Raw genomic sequence first — 16,297 nt, 5'->3', positions numbered from 1 at the left:
GCATATTATGCTCAGTGTGTGTCTCTGAATAAAATTGAGCGGTTTCTTCACTCTTTTTTTTTTACATAATACCACATCTTTTACTGTGCATTAAAATGTTTTTTTTTTTAATTTTTTTATTGTTGTTTTAAGTGGATATGTGGATGAAAGTGCACAAACAGAAAGATATTTTATCCATTGACTAATGTGTAACCAGATTTACGTGGTTTAATGCAACGAATAAAAACAGACAAATGTGCCAGAGAAAATATATCAATATCGTGTTTAGGCTACATTAAAATCTCTTGCAAGCAGATACAAAATGTATCGTTCAGAGTGACGTCAGACGCTGAACCGGAAGCTGTTTCGTCTCTCTCTCTCTCTCTCTCTCTGTGTGTGTGTGTGTGTGTGTGTTTGTGTGATCGTGGGCTCGGCGATACACTGACAGCTGTACGATACAATGTTACTGCGACGGGTGAGAATGGAATAACCTACGGATACCGGCGCATACGCACATATAAACACCCTGTAGAGCAGCCCGCGTGGATTATGTGTTGATTTAATGAGGACAGTCGTGATTGAAACACGCTGATGTCTTTACACGACCGTTTGGCACGGGAGTGATCTCGCAGATCGCAGAGCCCGTGTTTCACCCCGTCATCCGCAGCTGTTCCGCCCATCATCTGTTCGTTTATCCGCACACACACCGGGACTCATGGGGAACAGCACATCATGCTGCGTGTCGTCCAGCCCGAAGCTCCGGAGGAACGCGCACTCGAGGCTGGAGCCGTACCGGCCCGAACCGGAGCTGAGCCGAGAGGACACGGGCTGCAACCTCCAGCACATCAGCGACAGAGAGAACATAGACGGTGGGTGTCATCCAGCATCATCCACACACTGATAACACCCGAGATTCACGACCGTTAACAATAATCAGTGTTGGCCAGAATAAAAACTCACTGAAGAGACATAATGAGAGTTCTATATTTAAAAAGTACGATTCTTTTTTGGACACTTTACGGTAAATACCACGTAAATACCATGGTGTATGCTGTTGACAGTCAGTACCATCATTGCAGTAGTAGGTAGAAGTACCATGGTATTACCCCACTGTACGATGGTAACGCCCTTACTTTATTGTTAAATAATCACACATCGTATGTTAATAGCACGGTAGTGTTTTGCTGCAACACTGTTAAAAAAAAAAAGTTGCTGCATTAATTTTTTTAAGTACAATCAAATTGGATGTTTAAGACATTTAAACTTACTTAAAAGATGAGTTGAAGATTGTATGACTTATGCAAAAAGTTGAAATTGCTTAACTCATTTTGATGAGTTAAAGCAATATAAAAACATATGTTGTCATAACTTATTAATCATATTATTTTTACAGTGCACTAATTGTGTTGGTATATTACAAAAAAAATACCATGCTAATCATATTTTTTAAACAAAACAGCATAGCTAGGGCAGTGACACTCTGAAAACTTGGTTTACCCATCACTGTCATACAACATATGATATAAAAAATAGATATAACCTACGTAAGGTAAGGACTTTTACCATTTTCATTTTCCATAGCATTTACATGACACCCCATGGTATGACCACAATATAGATTATTGGACATATGTACTATAATAGTATTGCATATATTCATATACTTCAACATTTACATTGTACTCCAAGGTACTTTGAAGAATACTGATATTTCCATACTGCGGTATTACCATAGTAGATATTCTTTGTAGTTACTTAGTTTTACTCACTAACAAAATCTACTATAATAATTTCATTTTTGGACATGCAATTGTAACCGGTGCTATTCGACCCGTGGCGATCAGGATTCGAACCGGCGTATGAGGCGTGCACGCTAAAAAGGATGGTAAAGACCCTAGCGCGCCTCTTGAGGCCAGGGGAGTGAGGTTACACTCACAGCTCTTACTGACCTACCTCCGTTACACTTGTTGATAAAATACCATAGTGCTTGAAGAACCATGTAAATGTCATGGCACTTGAATATGGTAATCATTCTGTATCATGGTATTACCATCTGATTCTATGGTATAGCCATCTTACCCCATGGTATGATGTTACCAAGGGTGTCTTATGGTTCCAGCATTTGATTCATATTGTGGATTAAAGGTGAATGTTGTTGTGCGTGATCAGAGGTATCTTGGATCACATCTGTTTGTTGTTGGTTGAATCTGGCAGTCGATCTGAACTGTGCAGTTAATGCAGCCGGTGAGCTGATGGGCATCTGTTGAAGTGGAGAGTGCATCCAGATATATGAATGTTCTAATGTAATTTAACATCTAAAAGGAGATGGAGGCTGACGAGAGTGTCATGTGACAGCAGGCAGAGCTTATGTATATGAGATGTAGCTTATCCAGGACCAGTTACTGATCCACATGATCATATTTATATAGTTGTGTGCAACATGAAAAATCAATAACTAACATATAATTATACTGTAGGTTGGTGCCATGAAATGTTTGTTTGATAAAGGGGCTTAATAAAGGGCCTATTAACGCTTCATTAATGCAATTTGATCGATCTGCTTTTAAATATTTCTTTACTTAAAAATTGGTCAGGCCATCCTTAAAAATATTCTTGTTTGCCGTAACCCGACCGACCCTGTCAATTTAGGGCCGACCCAATTTTTTTTTTTTTTTTCCTTTTAGTCCGACCGACTTGCCGGTTGTAAACTTCCATTAAGACCGACCGATTTTTTTTTACTCTTCAAACAACTAATACAAATGCAATAAAATATCAATTACATTATAGTAAGCATTGTGAATATAAATTGCATAGGCTACGTTCTTTCTTTTAAATAATAACCCGTGGCGTCATCTATGATGATTATGATTACACCATTGGTTTACGCATGTCACACTAAACGATAACGTTCGCTTCGTTTCATTCACTGTCAATGGTTCGCGCTCGGTGATGATGGCTGCGGCGCGGCTGCTGGTGAAATACGTCTGTATGAGCCTACATTTAGGCGCTCATTATTCGAAATTCTTACTGGTCAAATAGGGTATCGATGTTAACGGCCTTTTCTCGGAGTGCGTCCAGCAGCTCGTCACGATATGGCCGCCGCGAACGCGCGTCACACAGCAACGGCAGGCTCTGACAAACACACATAAGTGTGGGAAGCCAAACACACCGAAAGTGGGATGAAACGGCGCGGTGTTACAGAGTTCGCGCAGCGCGGACATGTAATCTGTGCGGCTCAATGGACCGAGACGCGCGAGCGCGACAGACTCGACAGCGCAGAGAGGAAGTGTTTGCTTGCGCGACCTAATCTCACCAGCGCCGCGCTGACCAATAAAACAGCACATCCCATACAGACAGTGGCGGCCTTAAGCATCTGGGGGCCCGTTTCAATAACTAATATGGGGGCCTACATAAAACATAAACATAATAGAGCAGAAAAAGCAATATTCCTGTTGGTTTGCATCAATGGTACATTATTTTATTACGTGCACTTTCAGCTTCATGAACAGGCAGCTTAACATAGAAATAATCCAACCTTATTCGATTAAAACTATATACAATTAACTTATATATCATGGAATAAGCCTCGCCCTTTCACGCAGGGTAACTTCACTTTTGGTAGACTGAATAAAGCTTTTCTTTTGTTGTCCGATATCTTTCGTTTTTCAGTTTCATTTCCTCTTAAAATTCTTTTTCTGCTCAAAATAACATTTTAACCTAACGGCAAAAAAGGCAAAAGTATAAATACATAAACTACCGATATTATTCAGATCGCTTAAGCCGTTCGCGGGAGTGGTAACCGCGAGTTCTACCAATCAGACGTCAGTGTTTTGCAAATAACAAGGTTGATTTCGTAGCTTGTGGCTTTTAAAGGAGCAGAAACTTTCATTTCACAACCTCGTAGCTCGTGGTCAATCTACCTTGAATGGTTTAGACATTATGGCTGAAAATCAATATCCTACGGAGAAAATGAATGGGATTTTGCTGGTCTGTTGGGGCCCCCTTGGAGGGCGGGGCCCGTTTCAATTGAAACGGGTGAAACATAGGTAAGGCCGCCCCTGCATACAGAAATGTACTAAATTACCCTAAGAAAATCGACCATTCCATAATATGTCAGGACTACTTAATATAGTTTCTACAATGCGCCGCCGCCTAGCCATTTGACCTCACTGATTTCCGTTAATAATAGCAGATGTTTATGGGTCCAATTTAAAAGAATAGAGCCAAATGCGCTGTTTTATTGGTCGGCGCGGTGCTGGTGAGATTAGTCATTTTAATTTATTTGTTTCTCTCTGAAAATCCACTCTTTTTCCCCAAATGAATGCAGCTGGAATTAATGCATTAAACATGTTTTTTGACAAATATTTCAAATTGTTTGTGGTCTATAACCTGTATCAGAATGAGATTCGCAATGGTGCGCCCAAAGGCATGGGTTGAAGACACTGTCAGTGGCGTCACGATATGCAAAGTTGTTTAAATTCATACCGACGTAATCACCATGACCAAAATTGTCCTTTTTTTTTTCATTGAATTTTGAAAAAAAAAAATATAGACCTACCTACCGACCCTTTTTTTTTTTTTTTTTGCTGTTACTGCAAACCAAAATATTTTTAAGGATGGCCTCATTGTGAGGACAATCTCAATAACTTTTTTTTTCTTTTTTAATTCTTGACTAACACTCATGAATGACTGGAAATGGCATGGAAAATAAGTCTTATAAAGTCTTATAAAGTCTTATAAACTTATAAAGGGTCATTTTTTATAGTGAATATATATATATATATATATATATATATATATATATATATATATTTTTTTTTTTTACTTTTGTTGTTGTGTTAATGAGATACTATATTATTTTTATATTTATCATTGTGATTATATATTATTTGTTTTAATATTATAAATTCGTTTTTATTTTAGAAATTGTATGTATTTTGTCGTTTTTATGCATTTTGATTTCAGTTTTACTTTAGTAAATCAAGTTAGACTAAATGGAAATAATGAATTTTGCCCTGGCAACTCTCTGAAATAAAATAAGTTTAAGCTTTTTTAGATTTTTATTTCAGTTAATGTTTATTTTATCCCTGTTTAGCTCTAAAATATATATATTTTGTGAGTGATTATATAACATAATTTAAAAAAAAATCTTCAACCACTAATTACAAATTTCGTCACATTTATACCCTTTTAAATAGGCTTTATGCCGAAGGTCACATGAACAAACAGGAAAACAGGTCTCATTGCATCCACTTGTTGTAGAAAGTGTTAATGGCGAACTGAAGCGATACCTATGGACTTGTTGCCGTTTTATTTAATTTAAATATCTAAATGTTAGTGAGAAGAAGGAAAAAAAACTTTTATATATCAATCTGCATATGCCATGAACATTGGTTATGCTCATCTTTGCTCACTCCTTTTAGGGCATCTTGAGTGAAACGGCTCTATATTTACCAAAGCACATACAAAAGACCTGAACTGGAAGCAACGTGACCTGTTTTTACAGAATACAGAAGTTTGTTGCGCATAACCCCCATTTGTCTCAAGCACAGTTCTGAGGATGTCAATTTTATGTGTTCTTAAATAATTCTATCCATCCAAGTGCATTTACATACAGACACTTTTATCGCACACTCCCATGATACACTGCAAATTGAGGAAGTCCCGTATTTCGTCATATCTAGCCCACCCATGGCAGCTTAGCTCGTGTGCTGTGAGATAAGTGTGTGTTGGGTAAAGATACTCTCTTCCGTGGTCGGGGTCAGTCTGTGCCAGTCTCCTGTGATGGAAGAGGAGCTGGAGTGTGATTAACACTGTCCATTGTGATTCAGACAGCTGCTGTGTGAATCAGCTTTATCCTACTGAATAAACCAGTGTCAGAGCTCTATTTTCAATCTCTCATTCATGAAAAGCTGCTTCATGATAATGTAATGATTTTACAACGTTATCACATTACTTGTATATTTTTGCATAAAACCTTAAAGGTACAATATGTAATAATTTTGTATCAAAATATCCAAAAATCACTTGCATAGTGTATATTTCTTGTAAATATTTACTTAAATTATCCTAAATGTTTCCAAGAATTAGTAAATTCAGAGAAATTCGCAATTTAAATAGTGCCCGTCCTAAGTCACTTGTCGCCTGTCAATGACATAATATCCGCGTTATCCCTGGTTTTCGCTTGTACTGCCATAGTAACCATGGCAACAGATGTGTACAACTGCGTTACGTCTAGCGGCACGCTCACGCTGTTGTTGTTTCGTTCAAACATTATTATGGATCATGGCAAGCAGATTTTGGGACAAAAGGAGAACTAAAACGAGGATCAATATCAGCGTGGCTTTTTTGGAGATGCCGAGAGCTTCACGTCCGCGTCTAACTTGGACTTGACGAGACGCCGCTCTTGCATGCACTTTATTAGACAGGTGAGGTTAGCAAATGTACATAAAACTAATCAATGTTATATAGCTCAACATGATGAATATGATCAGTATGTTATTCTAATGTTGATCTAGCTTACTGCTAGAGTCATACAGCAAACAAACCAACATATAGAAGAATAACATTATAACTTTCAATACACTCAAATGCTGTTTAGTGTGATAGTGTAACGTTACACCAAGTGAAACAGGGCTGCGTTACCTCACAAGTTTCATTTGTCTAATAAACTGACCTGTGTGAGTAGTAATTCAGCACTTGCAGGTAGTTTGGTAGAATGAAATATCCTCATTTCTTTATATCCGCGGGACTCGCGTCCATCCAAAATAAAACTTTGTGTTGCGTATGTACTGTAATGGTCCAGTGGCAGAATTTTTGCCAAGGGTGTCGGAGGTTCTGGGTTCTAATCCGCACTTGTATAGTTTTTTTCCCTCATCAAAACCGATAATGTTTATCAGTGGTTGTATATCAAGAATCTTGATATACATTATCGGTTTTGATGAGGGAAAAAAAAATAACTATACGAGTGCGGATTAGAACCCAGAGAAGCAGGGACACGTTTGTGTGCATTTTGATTTGTGATTTCACCGGAACAAATAGAATCTCCGCAACGGATTGAAGCGCGCGTCCGAGTGAAGACAACACATTTCAGCGCTAGATCGCCTCTTATTTAACAAATATATGAAACGAATGCTGCTAGTTAACTGGAGATGTTTTATTTGTATTGGTACATCCGTGCCACGAGATGTTTCAAAAGTGGTGGGGACAATATCGACCCTGGCAAAAAGTGGTGGGGACATGTCCCACCCGTCCCCCCCCCGTAAATGACGCCTATGTTTATCAGTGTAGACAGCGTCAGTCATTATAATGGCTTCTATTTGCATTTGACAACTCGCTCAAATCCAGTGTAGGCAAGTGTCAGCCGTTAAGTGACTGAACGCCAGTGGGCGGGGCTTACGGTGTGATGATGTATAACTGTTCGTTCGTCGATGTCTCGCTCTGGAGGCGAGGTAGTCATATTGAAATTTATTTGCCCGTGTGACATCATAGTCACCTAATATCAAAACAAGCTGTTTATGAGCTTGCTATGTTTGTAATGAAGAGGACGTTTAAAGTCATGAAACTTGCAGGATGTTTTAATAGTACAAACTTGTGTGTCAAAAGATCAAGGCAATTTTGATTTGGCAAATTTTGTTATTGGTATATAATTCAGTATGATAATATAGGATATTCCTTTTACTTGTAAAGTGTCTTCAAAATTAACATTAATGTCAAATCCCTCCTCTGGGGTTATTTTTGTAGCTGCCTGGTACCTTGATAATGCATTATTGTTTCCCAATGGACCGATTAAAACTTGTCCCTAAAATTGAGTCGCAGCTTGCCATCAGATTGGAGCTTGCAATTTTGAGGGCGGTTCTACCATGTTTTTGTGCAACAGACATTGAATATTTCTTCTTTAAAGGATAGGCGGCACAGGGGAGTGTGCAGAGCGAGAAACTACGGCACGCGTCTTAAGAGCTAACAGGATTATGTGTTGTTTGCCATATGGCATTCTAGATTGTTTCTTTGTTAGTCTTGATATTGTTTGAATTTTTAATAGAACCATAAAATAGTCAGAGTTCCAGACAGTTCCAGTTTGATTTATGTTCTTAACTGTAAGATTACAGTTAACTCCAGGGATACTGGGAGTCCGGCCAGTGGGCCAAATCCAGGCCCCTATATGGTTAGAAATGTCCCTCCATTTCAATTCAGAATTTTTATCTGATAAAAAAAAAAAAAATTTGCCTCTTCTATCTACACAGAATCCAAGCGTGATGTGTGATGCAACACAACTATACAAAGACACTTTCTGTGAAATCAAACATGTATAATAGGAATGTTCTAGTTCTAGTGAACACCTTTAATTGGTAGATTTTATATGACAAAGTTTTGATTTTCGCACAAATTACATTTTGGGTAATGACTGGCCTCTACATAAATAAAATTGCATTAAATCTTCAGAAGTTAAATTTAAATGAACTTTACAAAAGTTGTATGTGTGAAAGAACCTATTGACTACTTCTGGGAAATGAAAGTCCTTTTGTATACTTGAGACCATTTTGATGAATGGGTTATTTTGCAGAGGTTGTTAGATGTGGAAATGAAAGTATCATTACTAATACAGGTAATTTAATTCATTGGCCCCTGATCGCCCTGAATGAATGGTTCATGAGCTACACAATTTAAGCGTCCCTGGTTTACACTTTTCCACGTTTCCCCACTCATTCATATGATTCCCTACAACATCTATTCTGTTGAGACACCAGTCCTGCCATGCAATGTGACTCTGGCATGATGGCGAGTGCAGTACAGTAGGGCGTTTGTTTGCGAGTGCACTGCCTCAGGCTTGTGTTTAGAGCTGTGACCCTCTGAATGTGTGACTTCAAGTCAGACATTATAACTGCTGACTTTAAACCCCGAAGCGTCTATCCAGAAAACTTTCCACAAGTCACCCCCCATGTGAAACATTACTCCTGTTGCCTTCTTCACCTTCTCGCATTTTTCTCTTCATTAGTCTTGTTCTCTTGAAACTGTCTACATACTCCAGGGGTTCTCCGTTTACTAGCTGGTACTCCTGAGTAGGGCTGCTCTCAATATTGGTTTCATATTAGATGATAGCGATAATTATCACGATAAATGTTGTTTAAAGGCAGATTTTTGCTCCTGAGTGAAAGAAACCAGACAGTTAATAGTGATTTTAAACACTTTTCACAAATTAATATGACATGTTTTGTCTCTTAGACATGCTCATTTGACAGTAGCTTGAGTTGCTACAATAGCAGTAGCTTGAGTTGGGATGCAGATGCAAGTTTGTGTTTAAACAATCTCAGTTTTATAGGGTAAAATTTGGTCTTCCATTTGGATCATGTTAACCATAACTGTTTAAACCACGCATTACACCTCACTACCATGTAAAGCTGCACGATTAATCGTTAAAAGATCGCAATCTTATTCCTAAACGACAATGGTTTGCCTGTGTCTATTACACCTTTGACAAAATCACACTTGAACATTGAAATCAGTTGTCATGTATAGGTATGGACAGTCTTTTCAACCACAGAGCATCATTATTTCTGTTACAAATATTCATAAAATCACAGAAGAACTGGGATAAAAGTTTATAGTTCGGATATAAACACTGATGTCTACAGAAGCGATCAAAATAGAGAAAATGACCCTTTGAAAGTAACTTGACTCTTCAAATAAAGATTGTCAATTACATCGTTACACCAGTAGGTGGCGATAAGTGACTGTTTAAAATGTATTTGTTATTGAATCATTCGTTCAAGAGATTCATTAAAAAAACACTGATTCATCCAGTAATGAAACAAGTGAAGTATTTTTTTGAACGAGTCATTGAATCATTCATTTAAACCGATAAAAAAAAAAATTATATAATTTAGAATAAACATTTTAAAGGAGCATTGCGGAAGTTCTGAAATTTCTTACCATTACTGACACCAGTGGCCGTTAGAGAAACTGCTGCCAGTCTCATGCTCGTTCTCGGGGGACACGCTCGTTGGCCGCACTAGATAAGGCTTTTTTTTTTTAAACTTACGAGGAGTTTCCGTGGGTGTCTGGATTGTGCTGGAGGCTGGTCGCTTCTTTCCGTTCGCAGAGTCCATTTGAAACACTACTGTTAGCGATTGCCGCTGCTTACTAATGGCTGCCGTACGGATGTAAGCCCAAGCATGACGACACATTTTGTGAATTTTCACGCCAATTCGGACCCGACTCCTCCACACACAATTGAGCCTACAGGCTGATAGAGGCAACCGTGGTGGACAGTCAAGGTGTCATTCTTTCTATTACATTATGGTTGGCTCATAAATGTACAAATGAAGACTCTATCTTAAAGATTTTTTTTAAGTAAAAACCTACACATAACCCCTTTAAATAGACTGCAGTCATTAACATTGGTCAGAACCTCTAGTAAATAACTTGTTATTGTATGTTCTTGTCTGTTCGGAATCGTCGGACAATCGGGATCTTAATTTGAAACCCCCAAAATTGTGATTTTCGATGTATCCAGAATTTGCAGCTCTATGATGTTTAATTCATAAAAATTGAATTAACTTAAAATTAATTAAAACTAAATCCATAAAATGATCCCATGATTGGAACCCCTAAAAGCTTCTATATGTGAAGCGCCCGACAGAACCCTTTAAGCTTCTATTTAAGAACCTTTTCTTCTCAGAGTGTATGTTAAACTGCTACTGATGTCAAAATCACTGAAAAGAAACCAACACAAAGAAATCTGGAAGGTGAAAATAAAGACATGAAAAACATAATCTATTTGAAGATTCTGTTGTAAATCATCTGATGTCGCATGAGGGGCAGTGCGCTCAAACGAGGCTTATTTCAGGGCTCATATTTGCTCTGCCAGAAATGATAGGGAGATTTGTGTTAATTTCTGCTGTAATAGAGCACAGGTCTGGAGATTAGTAGTGTTTTAAAATCCCTCTGGATTAGCACAGTGACACAGACAAGTGAACGGACACAAGTGAAGTGTTAAGCCCAAAGTATACTACAGTTTTGACATGAACTCTTAGCATATGCGTACAGCCGAACACATGGCCATTCAAACTCAACGTATAGTCCATTTGAGCTTTAAAGGGGCACTTGGCAACTCTAGTCATTTCTTCGCTGATTTTTACTGTTGTTGTGGCATGTTTTCTCATCGAGCTCCCCCTACAGCTGTGCGGCAGGGATGGAAATTAGCACCCGCCACCAGCCAAATGCGGGTGATTTTGTGTTGTGGCGGGTAAACTCGCTTCACCTACCGGCCACCGTGGCGGGTAAATAAAAATAGCATACTGTTTCACCCGGACGGCGGACACTTTTAGAGGAGGCACACCTTCAAACAAAAATGTGGCGTTACATCGCAGGCGTAGAGGTCTGCAGAGAAAACATCATGGTGCGTTCACACCAGACGAGAATAGAGCGTCTGGCGCGAGTGATTTCATTGTTAAGTCAATGCAAAGACGCGTTACGCGCGTAAAAAATTCCTACGGCGCCAATGAGGTTTAGAGCGCGCCGTGGTAGATGCGAATACGCCTCATTCGCACGGCAAGTTCGAGCGTCTGACTCGTTCCGCGCGCATGATTTTATTGAGTGCTTTTGTGCATTCACGCGTTTGACGCGAATTCGCGTCTGCCGCCCGAGTTGAAAAATCTGAACTTTGGCGTCAATTCGCGCCGCGTTAACCAATCAGGAGCCTAGCTGCTGTCACGTGGTGAAGTATCTGGATGCTTCAATAAATTATTTTGTACTAAATGCCTGATGTGGTTCTAATGCACAACAAAGCAAATATTTTATCACATAAAACTTGATTTCAATATATGAGACATATTCATTTTGTATTGAATGCTATTTATTCCATTTCATATCTAGATTATATTAAATATTATTCTAATGTAAAGGCAACCAACATACTATAGCTCATAAATCCGTGTCTGGAGAGTGTTGTGTGAGAGAGAAAAAAAATCACAGGACAGGTTAATTACTTTTGGAGGCTGGCTCAAATTATCATCAAAACAAAAATAAATGACAGATTAGGTGGATGAGGCCGAGGGTGAGAGAAAGAGAAAATGTCAGTATTTCATTGAGACTTGAGATTAAATAAACTGCTTAAGTATTCTTGTAGTATTAATTTTCACATGCAGTTACACATTGTCGGTTAAAAACAAGAAAGTGGCTGGTAAAAACATTGAGTGGCTGGTAGATTTTGAAATCCACCAGCCACAGTGGCCGGTGGACAAAATAGTTAATTTCCATCCCTGCTGTGCGGCGTATATTTTCACAACACTGTCATAAAAAAACTCACTTGCGGCACCTTCCTCCCGCTTTCTATCGCTGCTTCTCGCTTCTCACGAGACTTCTATTTCCAACTTACCGGGACGTTAGTCCACATGTTGCAAGGTTGGTTTTCCACCTGGGGACGCTGGGGGAGCGGGGAAAGCCACCATTCTCTCCAGAACAGGTTATTGAACCATTCAAATGATTTCTAAACGGTTTTATTAAAGGGATACTTCAGGATTTAGCATTAAGCTTTGTATTAGTAGAAAACCTGTAGTATTTTCAAATTACCGTGCTTTCCACCCTCATATCCCCCTGAGACGAGAGATTTATGTATTTTTTGTCTGGAAAAAATCCTCCGATGACGCAAAAATCGTCATTTTGCGTCATCGGAGGATTTTTTGGCCAGAGGCTAAAGACTACAGCCAGTAGAAGGAGCTGTTCTCACTCACAGAATGTACACATAGTGTCAGACATCTTTTTTGGAAGCTAAGCTAGCAGGCTCTTGTTCTGTGGAGAAAGCTGAGTAGTAGGGGTTACCATCCATCCTCTTTTTCCCGGACATGTCCGGCCGTCGAGATCATACAAAAATGTCCGGGATTCAGCTTTTGCTTTCTGCAGTCGCCATTCATTGTTTACATGCACACCTTTTGTTTCAATCTAACTGAATTCATTCCGATTGGTGAATCTGAATGTAGTGTTTACATGAACGCTAAATAAGTGATCGGTTGATGTGCGTTTTAACATTGCTAAGAAAATTCCCGCTCCTCCGTGAGAGATACGAGACCGGTGCTCTCACAGGTGTCTCTCATCAGTAATCACGCCCTCGGCCTCGCCCTGCTCGCCACAGTAAACATGATGAACGGCGACTGTAGAACGCAAAAGCCGAATCCCGGACATTTTGGGCGATCTCGAAATCCCGGGCAGACTCATCACGGAGACTCACTAGTAGCCTAGACTTGTTGTTTAACTACTGCGCTCGTTACCGGTAGGCGTGGCCTCCTAGGGCAGCGAAGCAAGTGCATTCTGGGAGTTGTTGTCTTTCAACCACATAAGCCAAAAATAAATTTTCTGGCTTTTCTCAGTCTAGAAAGCTCCAAATGCAAAAATAATTTTACATTTCTTCTAAATAAATGACCCATTTTAAATACACATTCATCTTTCCAGAGGTGAAGTATCCCTTTAAGTTGAAATAGTTTCCATGTGCCCCTTTAAACACTGGCACTTGACACATGCACTGCAAAGTTTCATCCTTACCCGATGTCTGATTTCTCTCCAGGCGTATACAGTTAATTCAAATGTTTTAAAGTATATAAAATGCTCCGCATGTATGTTCGTTTCTGAGTGAACATATCATTGAAAATTGACCATTTAAAAGTACTGATTCATAATTCTGTCAGCATTTTTACTACTGATGTTTGAATCAGAGAATGTTTGCAATAGTGGCGGAAAGTATGCCAAAGCTAGATAAGAGAGTGAATATGAGATGTTGTGAATGTGGAAAGACTGCTGACTTGCACTGACTGCTTTAGCTGATGACGAATCTCAGCAGAAATGAAAGTGCATCAACATAAAACGAGTCAGCCGTAAAAACGCTCTCTAATTGTTCTTAATCACTTTCTCTCTCACTCACTCATGAATGGACTGGACTCCTGTTTAATGTTTTGCAGGGTCCTGTGGTGATTTACTCATTGTGATGTTTGTCCTCTGAAGGAAATGACATACAGGAAGTGCATGGGTTTTCCGTGTCCATGTGGTTGTGTTGTAGATTGTTTCATGTTACTTTAGAAGCTGCAGAAATGTGCAGGTTTGAAGTTTTGTGACACACTCAAATGCCCTCCACAGGACTGGGTGATACAGCTAATAAAATATTGATTTTATATTTTAGCAATTTTATGAGATTCAGAATCTCAAAATGTGTTCAAAAGTTGCTTAAATGTTTTTGGTAAATAAAAGATCTATATAGTAAAAATAATTAAGATGTGTTTTTCACACTGTGATAATTATATTTAATTAAATGTGTATTATTTGAATTAGTAAATATTGTAATAATTCAATATTTACTTGCATACACATTACCGTTAAAAAGTTTGGGTACAAATTTTTACAAGATTATTTGTACACTCTTAAGTCTCTTATTCTCACCAAGGCTGCATTTATTTGATCAACACCACTGTAAAAAAATTCAAAGTTGTAAATAAAGCAAATATTATTAGAGTGTTTTACAAAATTTCCTGTTTAATTTGCTTGCCATTTCTTTGCAATTTGTAAATTTGTTAAATTAACTGGCAAATTCTGAGTAAAAATCCTACGTCAATTTAAAAAAATTATAAAATAAATATTGTGAAATATTATACAATTTAAAATTATTTGAATTTATTTTAAAATGTAATTCATTCCTGTGTTGGCAAAGCTACATTTTCAGCAGCCGTTTCCAAACTTTTTTTTAAAAAAAAGTTCCAAAAATTAGAAATTGTACTTCAGAAATCTTACTATCAATGTTGAAAACAATCGTGCAAAGGTACAAATTTGTACCTTTTGTGGAGACTCTTTGATAAATAGAAATAGCATTTGTTAGAAGAATTCTTTTGTAACATTATAAATGTCTGTACTGTCGCTCTTGATCAATTTAATGCGTCCTTGCTAAATAAAAGTATTAATAATTAATAAAATCATACTGACCTCAAACTTTTGAACAGTAATGTATATATTATTAAATCTGTTTAATGATATAACCTACAACACAGCGACTATCATGAACTTTTTCAAGTTTATTTTATTTTGACACACAAGTTTAAAGCCCAAATAGGCGGCAAAAAGATTTAAATTCAGTCCTCACACACGCTTTATGAGCAGCTGCTTCGTGTGCGCTCGCATATATTGAAATGATGAATAATCATTAAACTTGTTGATTATAATGAAAGGATTAGCGGCAAACAAAATCTGACTAACTTAAACACATCTGATTGGCCACTGCGTTCACACACTCAACAGATACGTCTGTGATTGGCTACAAAGCTCAACGCTGCAAAAACATGTTGTAAATAGAAGCGGGTATATTGAAGAACGTCAGATTCAATTATCAAATAAATCTCTGGCAGGACTAAAGATTCATTTTGGCGGCCACCAAAATATGTTCAATACAGGAAAAAACCCTGGATGAATAGAAAGTGGAAAAGAATTTGAAATGGAAATCTTTTGTAACATTATAAATGTCTTTACTAACAGACCCTGACCTTAGAGAATGCTTTACAGAACATCGCACTGCGTTTTCACTCGATGGGTTTTGTGAGATCCTCCTGTAAAGCAGTCGTGGGAAGATCAGTGAATGTGTTCTTTAGCATCAGTCACACGTGAAGGCCTTCAGGCTAAACTTCAGGAGTTTGACTTTTGACATACTTACATATAATCGAACATTGGAAATTTGATATGGAGTGTTTGATCTTTTGTGGGTCAGAACAGACACTAATAACATCAGTTATCAGAAAGATGCATCACTGTTTTGTTGTATGTGATGTGCTATAAATACAGCATGCCATTTAGAAAGGAAAATTAAGCCATAACCCACAAAAGTGTAGTTGAGATTTTACCATACTTAAAGATTACATTAAATGATTTAACATAAAACGTAAATATGCTACCGTTCAAAAGTTTTGGGTCAGTAAGTTTTTTTTTTTCCTCCTTAAAAAAAAGAAACTAATACTTTTATTTCGCATGCATTAAATTGATCAAATGTAAAAGTAAAGCATTATAGGTTCTTACAAAAAATATATTTCAAAGAAATGCTGTTCTTTTGAACTTTCTATTCATCAAAAAATCCTGAAAAAAAAAAAATTTCCACAAAAATATTAAGCAGCAAAAACCGTTTTCAACATTGATAATACTTTTTCTTGAGCAGCAAATCGGCATATGTGAATGATTTCTGAAGGATCATGTGACACTGAAGACTGGAGTAATGATGCTGAAAATGTCAGCTTTATCATCACAGGAATAAATTACATTTTAAAAAAAAAACCATTACAATAGAAAATAGTAATTT

At 37.9% G+C, this 16,297-nt stretch overlaps 1 protein-coding gene across 4 annotated transcripts in view; it reads left to right on the top strand.

Annotated features, from left to right (window-relative positions):
• The first annotated feature begins 391 nt into the window (after window positions 1–391).
• The window catches only part of ccny (cyclin Y), a 58,912-nt gene continuing 43,006 nt past the window's right edge, over window positions 392–16,297 (top strand). For all 4 annotated transcript variants that reach the window (XM_056249934.1, XM_056249935.1, XM_056249933.1 and 1 more), the window contains exon 1: window positions 392–848. In XM_056249934.1, the coding sequence (XP_056105909.1) occupies window positions 695–848 (154 nt within the window). In that variant the 5' untranslated portion in view covers window positions 392–694. The remainder of the gene's footprint in view (window positions 849–16,297) is intronic.

The sequence above is a fragment of the Rhinichthys klamathensis genome, unplaced genomic scaffold (assembly GCF_029890125.1).
Source record: "Rhinichthys klamathensis goyatoka isolate OS25496 unplaced genomic scaffold, OSU_Roscu_1.1 h1tg000064l_1, whole genome shotgun sequence".
Taxonomy (NCBI): domain Eukaryota; kingdom Metazoa; phylum Chordata; class Actinopteri; order Cypriniformes; family Leuciscidae; genus Rhinichthys; species Rhinichthys klamathensis.
This window is presented reverse-complemented; position numbering and strand designations above follow the sequence as displayed.